The sequence below is a fragment of the Rhinolophus ferrumequinum genome, chromosome 12, assembly GCF_004115265.2.
Source record: "Rhinolophus ferrumequinum isolate MPI-CBG mRhiFer1 chromosome 12, mRhiFer1_v1.p, whole genome shotgun sequence".
Lineage (NCBI taxonomy): Eukaryota > Metazoa > Chordata > Mammalia > Chiroptera > Rhinolophidae > Rhinolophus > Rhinolophus ferrumequinum.
Window position 1 is genome coordinate 50,424,627 of NC_046295.1, and position 13,555 is coordinate 50,438,181.

The window sequence follows — 13,555 nt, forward strand, 5'->3', positions numbered from 1 at the left end:
GGGCTTTAAAGGTTAGGAAAGCTCTTGACAAAGTGGGCTGCTTGTTAGAGCTGTACCTTGTGAGCTCTCATTTTGATCAGGCTGTAAACTGCCTAGTGAGCTCAGATGTAGCTCTGTGCTTCATTTCAGCTTCCTATTTCAAGCATCATAGTTGTTGATTATATCTACAAGAATTTTTTTGAAGGAATTCAGTGGTTCTCTGGGGTTTATATTCGAATGTATATTTTTTGTATGTTTGTTAATTACCTGTAGCTCTCATAATCTCTATCCATTTTCCTAACCAAGAGAGCTAAAAAAGAGCTGTATCTTTAGTGGAAGCCTCCTGTTCTCTCAAAAAGGAATGGCCTACAGATCTGTTGTGTAAAATATACATATAAAACTGTCTTGGGTTCATGGACTTAAGAGTTTGTTGCAAGTAAAATGAAACACTTCATACCTGTCTGCTCCTTTGTTACCAGCTCAACTTTCATAAAATAAAAACCTTTTTTAAAAAAGCAGCTCCCTCCCCCCCAAAGTATACTCTAGAAATACAAGCCAAAAAATAAGTGTGTGTATGTGTGTGCCCATCCCAAACTCATGAGGGTTGTTTTGTTTCACCCACTGCTGCTCCAGGTTTTGATGAATTAACCTGCCACTGTGGCGCCTCAGTGATCTACCCTCCAGTTCCCTGTGGTACCAGGCCCCCTGAGTGTACCCAGACGTGCGCCAGAATCCATGAATGTGATCACCCAGGTGGGTCCCCTCTCCTTGCCTCCCCGCTTCATTGCCTGCTCACACCATGTCATGGAGGGTGTTGCATGGTGGTCTTCACTGCTTTGATGGTCTTCGGGGACTTTTCTGCTTTCTTGGTGACCTCCACTTTGGGTGCATATTTCAAAGTTGAGCATATGTTTACAAAATTGAAAGTAACTTGGGTTTTTGTTGTTATTATAGAAGCAGTATATATTGATAATATAAAAAGAAAGAAAATAGAGATAAAGTTAAAAGATTGAAATTAAACCATCTTTGTCATCTTCTAGGAATTAAACTTAATGTATATTTGGGGGGCCTTCTTTCATGGGCAAAATACACGTTTGCTTTTTTTTTTCCTTCCTAAAATAAAAGTGGGATCTTACTGAACTTACTCATTTTAACTAGCACTTTTCTCTCTTATTATTATAGTTTTAACCTCTCTCCCGATCAGTGAATAATTTTTACAATATAGATTTTTAGTGGCAGTGGAGTAGAGTGTTCATTTACATGCGTAGATGGACCGTAACTTAGTCAGTCGTATGTTGCAGGTCATTAAAGCTTCCGGTTTTTCTCTGATGGTCTGCTGCAGACACCAGAAGCTACGTGTCATCACCCATTTTTCCTATCTGTCCAATCTAGTCACTTGCTTTTCCTCTAGGACCATATTGGGCCCAGCATGTCATTTTACCAAGTCCCAGAGGCAAACCTGAAATTATTTGAATCACCAGATTTGATACTTACAGTAAGTCTGGCCATATGATTTGGACTGACAAATAGGCAACCAGCTCTCAATTTTTTAAGTTAATAGAGTAAAACAGAATTAAGTAAGTTCTTCATGAAGGGAAAAGTTTCTTCCTTCCCTGGGACCTCAGGATGGCGCCCCCAGCTTAGTTTGCAAGCCCCTGCTGTGGTGTTCACAGCAGCGTGAAGGAAATGCCCCAGCCAGTACTCACCCACTCCCTCCTGCACACTCACTTGCAGATGTTGCAGATGAAGTCCAAATCCTGCTGGTTAATGTCCATAGTAAGAGCTTACCCTTTTGTGAGTTGTTTTCTTTTAGCCTGCTTTGTTCAGCATTGATTTAACTTTTCTTGAGTGTTTGTTGTATATCTAGCATGGTGTCAAACGCAGAAGGAGATTTAGAGGAACGAAAAATAGCCCATGACCTTGAGGTTCTTATGTTCTCCCTGAGAAGAAGAGGATGGTAGTTAAATACAAAGGACCTAACCAACCATTACATGAAGATGGGTCAGATGACATGGCAGCAAGCCATCTGCGTAAGAACTAAGACATCAGGGAGTGTGAGAGAGCTCAGGGCAGGGTGTGGTCAGCCAAGGAAGTTTTTGTTGTAGGAGATGAGTTTAAATGAACTGCCTTTTAGAGGCAGCAAGGAAATTGAGTTGTTGGAAACATATTAAATGGATGAATAACAGAGATATCTGAGCAGAAGTGAGTAGTTGCTATGTAAAGTAGGGCCAAAAGGAGTAAAATGGACAGACCACGGGGCTGTACCACAGGAAAGCTGTGTTTGGCATGTCTGTCCCCCTCAGTTGGGTTTCTTTTTCTCACTCATGTTCATCCTTCAACACTTTAATATAAAGCCAGCCACTGTTTACTTTCCTACGACAATTTTTTAAAAGTATTCCTAAGTTTATAAATTCCATGTCACAAACCATTATAACATGTATAGTAGTTTATGTGTCTTTATTTAAATATTATTCCTAATTTTGCCTTTCTATTTCTGCAGTATATCATTCTTGTCACAGCGAAGAAAAGTGTCCCCCTTGTACTTTCCTAACTCAGAAATGGTGCATGGGCAAACATGAGGTAAGTTTTCTCTCTCATGTTCATTGTTCCAGCCAGAGATTTATGATTGGATTACTTTGAGTTGTTGGTCTCATTGTTTCTCAGAGTTAATATTCCAAGCAGAGGTTTGTTAGTGACACTTTTTTCTCTTTTTTAAATTAAGTATAATTTACATAAAATAAAATTTACCCTTTTTAGTGTACAGGTCTGTAAGTTTTGACAAAAGCATTCATTCAGTCATGTAACCACCACCACAATCAAGATGCAGAACATAAATTTGCACCAAAAAAAATTCCTTTGTGTCCCTTTATAGTTATTCTCCCCCCACCTCCAGGCTCTGGCAACCAATCATCTGTTGTCTGTCCCAGTAGTTTTGCCTTTCCAGAATGTCACATAAATGGAGTCTTACAGTAGGTAGCATTTTCAGTCTATCCTCCTATCATTTTTAATCTGGTTACAATAAGTAAAATTTAGCCAGTTGGCTTTGAGAACATGGGCTATTTTCTGAGACAACTTCTAGGTTAACCAACTAACTAGGTTAACATGGGGAGAGGTTGCTAGCCTGGGGAAAGGTGTTACAGTGGGAGCATCCAGGAGGTGGAGGTGTGCTCTCATCCAGCAGCCACTGTTCCTTCTTTCTATACCCTACGCAGCTTCCCATGCTGACTGCTGGGCCCAAACGCCGTCCTCCAGGTCACCGTGTGTTAGGTTGGTGCAAAAGTAGTTGCGGTTTTTGCAATTATTTTTAACCTTTTAAACCGCAATTACTTTTGCACCAACCTATACCTCTTCGTTGCCACTACCATGAAGGACGTTCCACCTTTCTTAGCCTCTAAGTTCTATTTGGCACTGTTCACTATAGACCCTTTGAAACACTTTTAGTTTTTGAAATGCATGTTCATTGTAGACAATTAAGAAAATGCAGTTCTGGGGCCGGCCCGGTGGCTCAGGCAGTTAGAACTCCATGCTCCTAACTTTGAAGGCTGCCGGTTTGATTCCCACATGGGCCAGTGGGCTCTCAACCACAAGGTTGCTGGTTCAACTCCTCGAGTCCCGCAAGGGATGGTGGGCAGCGCCCCCTGCAACTAACATTGAACACGGCACCTTGAGCTTAGCTGCAGCTGAGCTCCCTGATGGCTCAGTTGGTTGCAGTGCGTCCTCTCAACCACAAGGTTGCTGGTTCGACTCCCGCAAGGGATGGTGGGCTGTGCCCCCTGCAACTAGCAACAGCAACTGGACCCGGAGCTGAGCTGCGCCCTCCACAACTAAGACTGAAAGGACAACAACTTGAAGCTGAACAGCACCCTCCACAACTAAGATTGAAAGGACAACAACTTGACTTGGAAAAAAGGCCTGGAAGTACACACTGTTCCCCAATAAAGTCCTGTTCCCCTTCCCCAATAAAATCTTTAAAAAAAATTAAAAAATAAAGAGGCAACCAACTGAATGGGAGATAAAAAAAAAAAAAAATGCAGTTCTGCTACCCAGAGGGAAATACTCTTAACATTCTGGTGTGTAGACTGCCAGTCATGTGTGATACATACTTTCCCTTACTCTGTTAAGATTATACTGTTTTGGGCCGGCCCGGTGGCTCAGGCGGTTGGAGCTCCATGCTCCTGACTCCAAAGGCTGCCGGTTCGATTCCCACATGGGCCTGTGGGCTCTCAACCACAAGGTTGCCAGTTCAATTCCTCGAGTCCCGCAAGGGATGGTGGGCTCCGCCCCCTGCAACTAAGATTGAACAGGGCACCTTGAGCTGAGCTGCCGCTGAGCTCCCGGATGGCTCAGTTGGTTGGAGTGCGTCCTCTCAACCACAAGGTTGCCGGTTCAATGCCCACAAGGGATGGTGGGCTGCTGGGCTGCGCCCCCTGCAACTAGAAAACGGCAACTGGACCTGGAGCTGAGCTGCGCCTGACACAACTAAGACTGAAAGGACAACAACTTGACTTGGAAAAACAGGCCTGGAAGTACACACTGTTCCCCCAATAAAGTCCTGTTCCCCTTCCCCAATAAAATCTTTAAAAAAAAAAAAAAAAAAAAAGATTATACTGTTTTGTAACCTGCTCTTTTTATTTCATGACACGTTGGCCAACATTTCCTCTTTTTTTTTTTTTGCCAACATTTCTTAAAACTCTTGATATTTATGACAACATTCTTTCAGTATTCTTATCTTGATGGACATACTTTTCTCCACTTGTTTCCTGTGAGTGGTTCTCAAGTGGTAGTCCTTAGTATTTATTATTCTTTTGTAAATCTCACTTCCTCTGAGAGTAACCTCTCTAAGACCTCCTTGTATCATCTTTGTGTTACTCAGTCTTCATTCAACAAATACGTATTGTGTGCCTACTGTGTGCTAGGCAAAGGCGAGGTTCCGGTGATCAGAAGTGCACAAGACAGTTGTGGCCCCTGCCCTGTGGAGTCTAAGTACAAAGTACTGAAGGGCTTTTACCCAGGGAAGACGTTTCTAGAGGAAATAACATCCTAAAGGATAATGAGAAGATAGACAAGTCATGTAGAAAGGGGACAACAGAGGGCTTAGCCTGGGCAAAATTATCCCCAGCGCCCTGGTGGTAGAATAGGTAAATGTTTAATGATTAGGAGCTACAATCTCCCAAAATACGGATTCCAAAGCGTTAGAAGCATGTGTATCCTAGACTTCAGAGGCCTCTTCAAAAGCAAAAGTTATGTGTCACTAGAGTCGAAGTGTATTCCTCAGTTTGAGGGTTCTTGAAAGGATTTGAGTGATTAAATAAGAGTCACCTTTGGTTCCACAGAAATAAAATTACAGCGTCTTTTTCCTGGAGTAAGAAATCCTAAAGGAGGCAATTTCTCAAGAAAAAAGGAGTTGGGGGTTCCATGGCGTACTGACTCTTAATTTTTTTTTAAATGACACGGCTGCCTAAAGCTGTGGAGACCATGAGTTGGGAGACATGAGGAGAGTTGAGTATGTAATTTCATAAAACAGCCCTGCCAGCAGTCTTGAAATCATGGGCCACCAGTGCCCCAACTCTCCGGGTTTGTCTGTCAACTCAGTACCCTGGCTGTTTGCAAAGGAGGGAAAAGATCGTCTGATCCTCCCAATTGGTCATAACATTTTCAAATACTCCCTAGTTATGTGGTTTCACATACTTGTTACCCACCTTGGAAAATTTAGGTCCCAGGTCACACGTGGCTGCTACCTCAAGTCCTTTAGGATCCTAAGAAGCATTATTAAATAAGGATCAGAGTTCTTTTCTTTTCAGACTAACCTTTCAGGCCTTGAAAGTCAGCCTAATTTCTTTTTTCCAGATAAAAAGTACTTTAAAAAAAATGCTCTTTGTGAAAGTTCTGGAATGTTTAGATAGGAAGTTAAAACTCACCCCAAATCCCACACAGAAATGAGAATCTGGCTGCTCTGTCTCTCCTAGTTACGAAGCAACATCCCGTGTCACCTGGTTGATATCTCTTGCGGATTACCCTGCAGTGCAGCGCTACCATGCGGGATGCATAAGTGTCAGAGACTCTGTCACAAAGGAGAGTGTCTTGTGGATGAGGCCTGCAAGCAGCCCTGCATCACCCCCAGAGCTGACTGTGGCCACCCATGTATGGCGCCCTGCCACCTCAGTGCACCCTGCCCCGTGACTGCTTGCAAAGCCAAGGTGCGTGTCCCTAGCTCTGGGTGGGGCATTGACTCCGGTTCTGGGGCTGCTCATGAGTCCTGGGCATGCATGCTAGTCAGCAGTCTTGGTTCCGAGGGACTGCAAGTTAACAAGAGAAAGGCTAACAAGGAATAAATCATAGAGGTTTCTGTCTGCCCAGCTTGAGATGGCCTTTTAAATACATAAGGGTCTGTTTTGTGCAAGATGTTGTGCTGGGTGCTAGAGCTACACCAATGAACAGGAGACACATGGTCCCTTCAATTAGATGGGACAGATAACTCATTAATTACTCAGATAATTAACTATGACTTCGGTAAGCATCATGAAGTAGTAGTTACGCCCTTATAGAGGGAGCTATGAGAGGATGTGAGAGGGGCACTAATGTGGTCTGAGGAATTAAGCAAGGCCGCCGTGAGGAGGTGCAAGCAGTGGGATGAGGTGGAGTTGGGTAGGCCTTGGCTGGTCCTGGGTCAAATGTCTACTTCTGATTCAGTGGTAAAAACTCCATTCTAGACCTGTCCCTTTAGGCCAGGTTAAGGATAGGAGTCGTTCCCAGGAAAGGGCACTGTAGACTGGACATTCTTCTCCTGGCATGTCAGCTACCATATTGTCAGTTTGCACTGTGGTTAGCTTCCTCCATCCTGGACCGGAGCCATCACTTTATTCTCTGCCATGGTTTGACTTGAGAGAGACTTTAAAAGTGAAACCTGCCCACTCACATGGTTTCCATGTGCTAAAAGTTGCTCCATGTTAATCTTATTTCAGATCGAGCTGCAGTGTGAATGTGGACGAAGAAAAGAGATCATGGTTTGCTCTGAAGCATCCAGTACTTATCAAAGGTTAATGCTACTTAATGTTAACAATTGGTGGACATAGATATACATGTATTTATTGTAGGATCCTTGCAACTTTTGTAAAATTTGGAAAGTTTTTAAAATTTTCTTGAATTTAGTTTTACTGGTTCAAAGAAAAGTACTATTGCTTTATGTACCTTTCCTCCCCAAACTTTAATTTGTAAAATAACCTTTTTGTTTCCCCTCCTCCTTCTTCCTCTGTCTCTCCATTTTGGCCCTGTTACACCATGAGATCAGAAGGGAAGATGTCCTGAAGTTGCGTGAATTGCTTTCATGTCCCACCATTTGTGGTGGCACAGGCAGGACCTAGTCCTGTGCTCCTCCCCTGAAGTGGGGGTTTCTGACTGCTCTGTGCAGTGTCTTTGCATCCTCCTGAAATCTTAGGATCCATGTGTTCACACAGGAATCTGAGTACAGAGGTGGAGGTGTTAAGGATGGATGTTGTGTATATCTCTGATTAGATGCAGAGATGTGCCATGGAAACAGTACTTTCAGAGTATGCAGACATCAGAGTGGCTGTATGCCAGGCATTGGCCTGGGTGTTCAAAGGGTTCTTGAGAAATGTATTACCTCATTACTTCCTGGGAGCTAGCTGCTTAGAATCTAATTGAGGAGATAGGACGTGAGCATGTGGGTAGTTTATAATAGGTGCACTTCCAAGGCTGCACAAATCGGTAGATTTGCCTTGAAAGAAGTCTTAATGTGCCTGGTATGAGGAGGTTCTTGTGAAACTTCAACGCCTTTTCTTCCTTTTCTTTTTTATACTTCAGAATAGCTGCCATTTCCATGGCCTCTAAAGTAACAGACATGCAGCTTGGAGATTCAGTGGAGATCAGCAAGTTGATCACTAAGAAAGAAATTAATCAAGTCAGGTAATTTTTTTTTTTATTTGTTTGAATTTTGATTAGAGTTTATTTGAGCCAAAGCTGATGACAATTATGAGGAAGCAAGATCTCAAATGCTCCCCAGGTAATTTTTAAAATACCTTCTCCTATTAGACTTAATTTCCAAAGGGTAGGAACCATTCATTTATCTCAATCCCCTACAGTAAAGCTTCGCATACACATAGATGTTCAACAGACATTTGATGTTAAGAGCCACACCCAGTCCAATCCAGTGAATCCTACTCAGGGTATAGCTAAGATCAGAGAAGACTTTTCCAGGCCTCACTCCTACCAGTAGCTAGAGGAAACACAGGCCTAGATGTGTCCAGCCCAACACATAGGAGAACAGAGAACCAGAGTGGTGGCAATGTCACGGGGAGGTGGGGCTGTCAGAGGGGCAATGGGAGCATTTGGGGGGCTGAGCAAGTAGGGGACACTCAGAAGGCCCTTCTGAGGACTTTTAGAGTCCCATAAACGAGAGGCCTGCCCACCTATCCTTGAAAGGGACCTCATCTAGCCATCCATTGGCCTGTCTACTCTGTTTCCAGGTGTGGGGACAGAGCCCCAAAAAGCAGTTTCCAGGCTCTCGGCCTCACATAGAAAGGTGCTGGCTCAGGTAGTAAATGGCCATCGACTGTGATCAAATGGCCAGCAGCTGTGGCTAGTTGGCCGTCAGCTGTAACCAGTGAGCCATTAGCCATGAATATAACTGCCGTGGCTAGGCTAGGAGAAGAGGCTAGCAAAGAAGAGAGCAGAGAAGAAAAGAGAAAGGGGGAGCTAGCAAGAAGATGGTGGCTGAGTCTGCAAGCGGCACAGTGAGGGTTGAGAATTGTGTTGCTCCTGGTTCCTGTATCTCCAACCCAGCCGCCAGCGAGAATATAGTGGTGTGACTCCCCTACCTATGGCTCCGTGGGTGTTCCTTTTTGGCCTCACCATGTCCTGCGTTCTTGTGTGGGGGGCGGGACCGGAGACCCCGCCAGACGCCCCGCACGACACTTGGCGAAGTCGGCAGGATCCCCCGCATGACACCAGGTTGACTATCTAAGAACTTATTGCTGTATAGGAACTGTGAAACCTGTGCCCTGAATTTTTTTTCCATTTGCTTCTACAGGCTGGAGTGTGATGAGGAGTGTTCAGCCTTGGAAAGAAAGAAGTAAGTAGTGTCAACTGCTGTTTATCTACTTGACCTTGAGCTCTGAACCTAGTGTGAGGGAGCAACCATTTAAGCATTCACTCAGCAGCTGTTCTGAGTCTTTTGCTGCTATTGGAGAGCAAGAGAAATTTGATCATCAAGAACTGAAGTGTCAGGATAAACCACTTAACGCGATTTCAGTGTATTTCCGAAACATGAGCTTGTGTGGTTTAGGGCATGGTGTAAACATTACATGCCATAGCATACTTATTATTCTGTGACTGGCAGACTTCCTGATTCCAATGGAGATAAGAGGCTTAAACATTTTTTTAACGGATTTTTATGTTGAAGTGTAACATACATATAGAAGATCAGATGTACACAGAGTGAGTCATCACAAAGTCAGCGCGGTGTTGTTAATAAGCATCACCCAGGTCAAGAAATGGAAAATTACCAAAACCCTCTCTTGTGCTCCACAAAGATAGAACTTCTATTCTGACCTCTAACACTTTAGGTTAGTTTTGTCTGTTTTTGAATTTCATGTAAATGATGAAATCATATAGTTCGTATTATTTTTATCTTGCTTCTTTCATTACATTTGTGGCATTCATTCCTATTGTATGTAGCAATACTTGGTTCATTTTCATTCCCACATGATATTTTATTATATTAATACGTCATAATCTATTTCTCTTTTCTACCATTAATAGATATGTGTGTTACCAGTATTAGGCTATTACAAAATAATCCTCTATAAGAACATTCTCACTTGCTTTGCTGTATACATGTATTAATTTCTGTTGGATGTTGGAGTAGATGATGAAGACGGTATGCATATGTTGAGCTTTAGTCAGTTCTGCCAAACTGTGTCCAAAATGGTAGTACCAAATTACACTCCCACCAGCAAAGTCATAGTTCTCATTGTTCTACATTTTTGTCAGCACTTGGAATTGTCAGTCTTTTTAATTTTAATCCATTCTCATGGATGTATAGCCAGATGTCAGTAGGCTTTTAATTTATATTTACCTGATGACCAGGAAGGTTGAGCACCTTTACATATGTTTATTGGCCATTTGAATATCCTCTTTTGTGAGGTGCCTTTTCAGGTCTTTTACTTATTTTTAAATTGTGTTTTCTGTCTTTTTCATATTGATTAGTCGGAGGTCTTTATATATTTTGGATATGAGTTCTTTGTTGGTTTTATATATTGTATTTTCTCGCACTCCGTACCTTCACTTTTCATTCTTTTGATGGTGTCTTTTGATAAACAGAAGTTTCTAATTTTAATGTAGTGCAGTATATCAGCCTTACCCTTAGTGAATAATGCTTTTTTACCTTTCACATTTAGATCTACAGTTGACCTGGACTGATTTTTTTTTTTTTTTTGAGCATGATACAAGGAGGGTTCATGATTCAAATTTTTTCCATATGAATATTCATTTGACCGGTATCATTTATCAAGATGTCTTCCATCTTAGAATGATGATGTAATGACTCTCACTGTATAGAGATTCTTTCTTAAAAATCCACTGACCTAAGAAAAAAGAGAAATGCAAATTTAAAAAAGGAAATTCTATCTGAAGTTGCAAATACATACTTCATTGCAGAAATGAAAAACTAGCAGGGCAGATTTTCCTACAGATAACGTTTTATTGGTATTTAAATTTGAATTTGTGGCTGACTAATCAAAGACATCATAAGATCTCCCCTCTAGAAATTCCCTTGAAAACTTGAAAATTAAGCTTCTCTTGAAAAATTGGAAAACCGAGCAACAGTAAACCAGATTGTTATGAGCATTAAGCTTGAGAGAGACCCATCTCAGTGTAAGTGAAAATTATACTAAGTGCTAAGCTGAATTATCTATCTTTAAAAAAAAACAAAAGATATAAGTGGGTATTGGTGAGATGCCCTAAGACTCACACTGTCAGTCAAACCACAAGTAGGCAGTTGTGGAGGCCACTTACACCGTGATGATCTGGGGTCTGAGGTCCATACTGTTTAACCCAGTAATATCACATGTGGGCACATTTTCCAGAGAAATAATCTTAAAAGCTTTTCGCTCAGAGATGTTAATTGTGTCACTTATAATACTGAGAAACTAGACAACTGTTAAAGAAACCTAAATGGGGAATGTTTAAGTAAATTGTGAAATATACGTAATTAGAGGATTATGCAGCTATTAAAACAATATGTGTGAAAAACAAACTACTCATATATGCTACTCATATAATGCTACTCATATAATGATATAGGGGAGAAAAAGATGCAAAGTTTTATATTCACTGATTGCAACTGCTTAAAATTATAGGGAGATAAAAACTGAAAGGAAATATATTAAAATGCAGTGTTTTATATGGTTAATGGAATTCTTTATTTTCCAGACTTTCATGTGATATTAATTTCAATATTTATATGTCTACTTTATGTACCTGATGTTTAGGTGAAACCTCAGAGAATGTCATCCCCTATGGACCATTCCCAGTGCTCTCAATCCCCCATCCTTCACTTCACCAAAAAATCCCAGTCCCCTGTGTCAGCTGTGGCTTGCTCATATGCACTGTCTTCTTTATTTTCTTCTGTGAAGACAATGCCATATCTTGTCACAAGGTGTTGTTATTCTTTCCTTAATAATTGAGTTTACTGAAATGAGATCATTAACGTGTAAAGAACTTGGGACATGGTGAGTACTCTGTGTTATTAAAAGATAGTTTTCCTTCCCTTCCTTTCCTTTTATTTACATACTTCTTTCTTTCAGGCGGTTAGCAGAGGCATTTTGTATCAGTGATGATTCTGATCCTTTCAATGTACGTTCTTCAGTGTCAAAATTCAGTGACAATTTGAAAGAAGATGCCAGGTATGTAACTTGTTAACCTACTTCCTTAATTGTGGCTTACGAGAGCGTTTGGTTTTTTAAGTAACCAATATGTACTCCTCTGTGATTGAGCCAGTTAAAGTTTATATAGCCATTACAAAAGATTGTGTGATGTTTAATAAAAATCCTTCTCTTGGCCTCTCAAAACTGTCCCCTTTAAGAATTGAATTTGGTTGTGTGTGTGGATCCCGTATGGTAGTAGTTTGGGCCTCCCTAGGACTGGACTAACCTAAATTGAAGGATCTCTGGCCAAATTCCACCTTTGTCCACCCAGGTCTCAGTCACATGGGTCCTTGCTTGGGTAGTAACAGCTCTCATTTTCCACCTGTCTCCTGGCCCTCCGATGGCTATTTCTCCTTCTATCCTCTCCTTTCTCAAACTTGTTTTCTCTTTTTCTCTTCCTTTGTTCAATCACAGTCAACATTCTGTTATCTGACAATTCCTGACCTCTGCAGTTTTTCTGCCCACATTGTCCGTTGTCTGCACTTTATAGGCAGAGAGAGTGGGCAGGAGGGATACTCAAAGACCAGAACAGATGAAATTAACTGTGGTGATTTCTCATTTCAGGAAGGACTTAAAGTTTGTCAGTGATGTTGAGAAGGAAATGGAAGCCCTTGTGGAAGCTGTGAATAAGGTTGGAGTCAAAATATCCAACAAGGCCAGCTTGATAAAAAAATCAAGTCCCAGAAACACTGTTGGTGTAGAGTAGTTGTAGAAAAAAGTCTCACCTTCCTTTTGAGGATTTTTGTCTTCCCAGCTATAACATGCATAGAATCCCTGTCCTGGTTCTGGAAAGATATCTGCAATCAAATTACATGTAAATAAAAATCCTAGCTCAATGCCTAAGGATGGGTGAAGAAACTCTGGACAGGATGGTTCAATAGTGATAGTTGAATGACTATGGGATTCTTAGGGAGATATGCTGGGCCTTCAGATCTCTGAAGGGCTGTTGTATGATAGGACACACTGGTTCTTTATTACCCCAAAGGAAAGGAAAGAAACTCTAGGGTAAAGATAAAAAGTTGAATGACTAGAGCTGAAGAGTAATGGGATAGACTCCCTCAGGAGTCTCGAGAGAGTCAGGCCTCTGACCTGGAGGCAGCCAGGGATGTTGGGGAGGTAGCTTTAAGCAAAAAACAGTCTGTTAGTCAGAAGTAGCCTGCCCCATAATGGCGCCCTCTTCATTCACTGGGGGCTCTGAGTGAGGATGAAATGGCTGCTTTAGCTCCGTATCTAAAGAACCATTTCCTTCCCACCATCTTTCTTGTCCTCTCCCTTCCTCTTCTATTCCCACTTCCCAGCAGGATACTAACACAAAGGAGGAAATGGAATCATTGTTCCTCTCCTAATTAGGACACCTGAGCAAATGTATTTCTCTGCATGTGTGTCTATCTGCACACATGATTTTTAGTGTACAACATGCTTTTATAGGAAGTGAGATTTTCTTGTTTTTATAAGTCATCAATTTATTTAAGTCATTTCTTGGGAATATCCCTTCCCAGTTATAGGTCTCCTCAGGAGGAAACATTACACTGTGAGTCTCAGTTTACTACCCTTTGTCCCTAACCCTGACCAGCTGCTTCTGTGGGGTCACAGAGCGGATAAAGTGCATGAGCCCTCATGCTCCCAAACCGCTC

At 41.8% G+C, this 13,555-nt stretch overlaps 1 protein-coding gene across 2 annotated transcripts in view; it reads left to right on the top strand.

Moving 5' to 3' along the window:
* The window catches only part of NFX1 (nuclear transcription factor, X-box binding 1), a 67,449-nt gene that overhangs the window by 41,078 nt on the left and 12,816 nt on the right, over positions 1 to 13,555 (top strand). For both annotated transcript variants that reach the window (XM_033124140.1, XM_033124142.1), the window contains exons 14-21: positions 613 to 732; positions 2,480 to 2,559; positions 5,946 to 6,176; positions 6,942 to 7,015; positions 7,801 to 7,902; positions 9,026 to 9,067; positions 11,802 to 11,900; positions 12,486 to 12,552. In XM_033124140.1, coding sequence (XP_032980031.1) covers positions 613 to 732; positions 2,480 to 2,559; positions 5,946 to 6,176; positions 6,942 to 7,015; positions 7,801 to 7,902; positions 9,026 to 9,067; positions 11,802 to 11,900; positions 12,486 to 12,552 — 815 coding nt within the window. The remainder of the gene's footprint in view (positions 1 to 612; positions 733 to 2,479; positions 2,560 to 5,945; positions 6,177 to 6,941; positions 7,016 to 7,800; positions 7,903 to 9,025; positions 9,068 to 11,801; positions 11,901 to 12,485; positions 12,553 to 13,555) is intronic.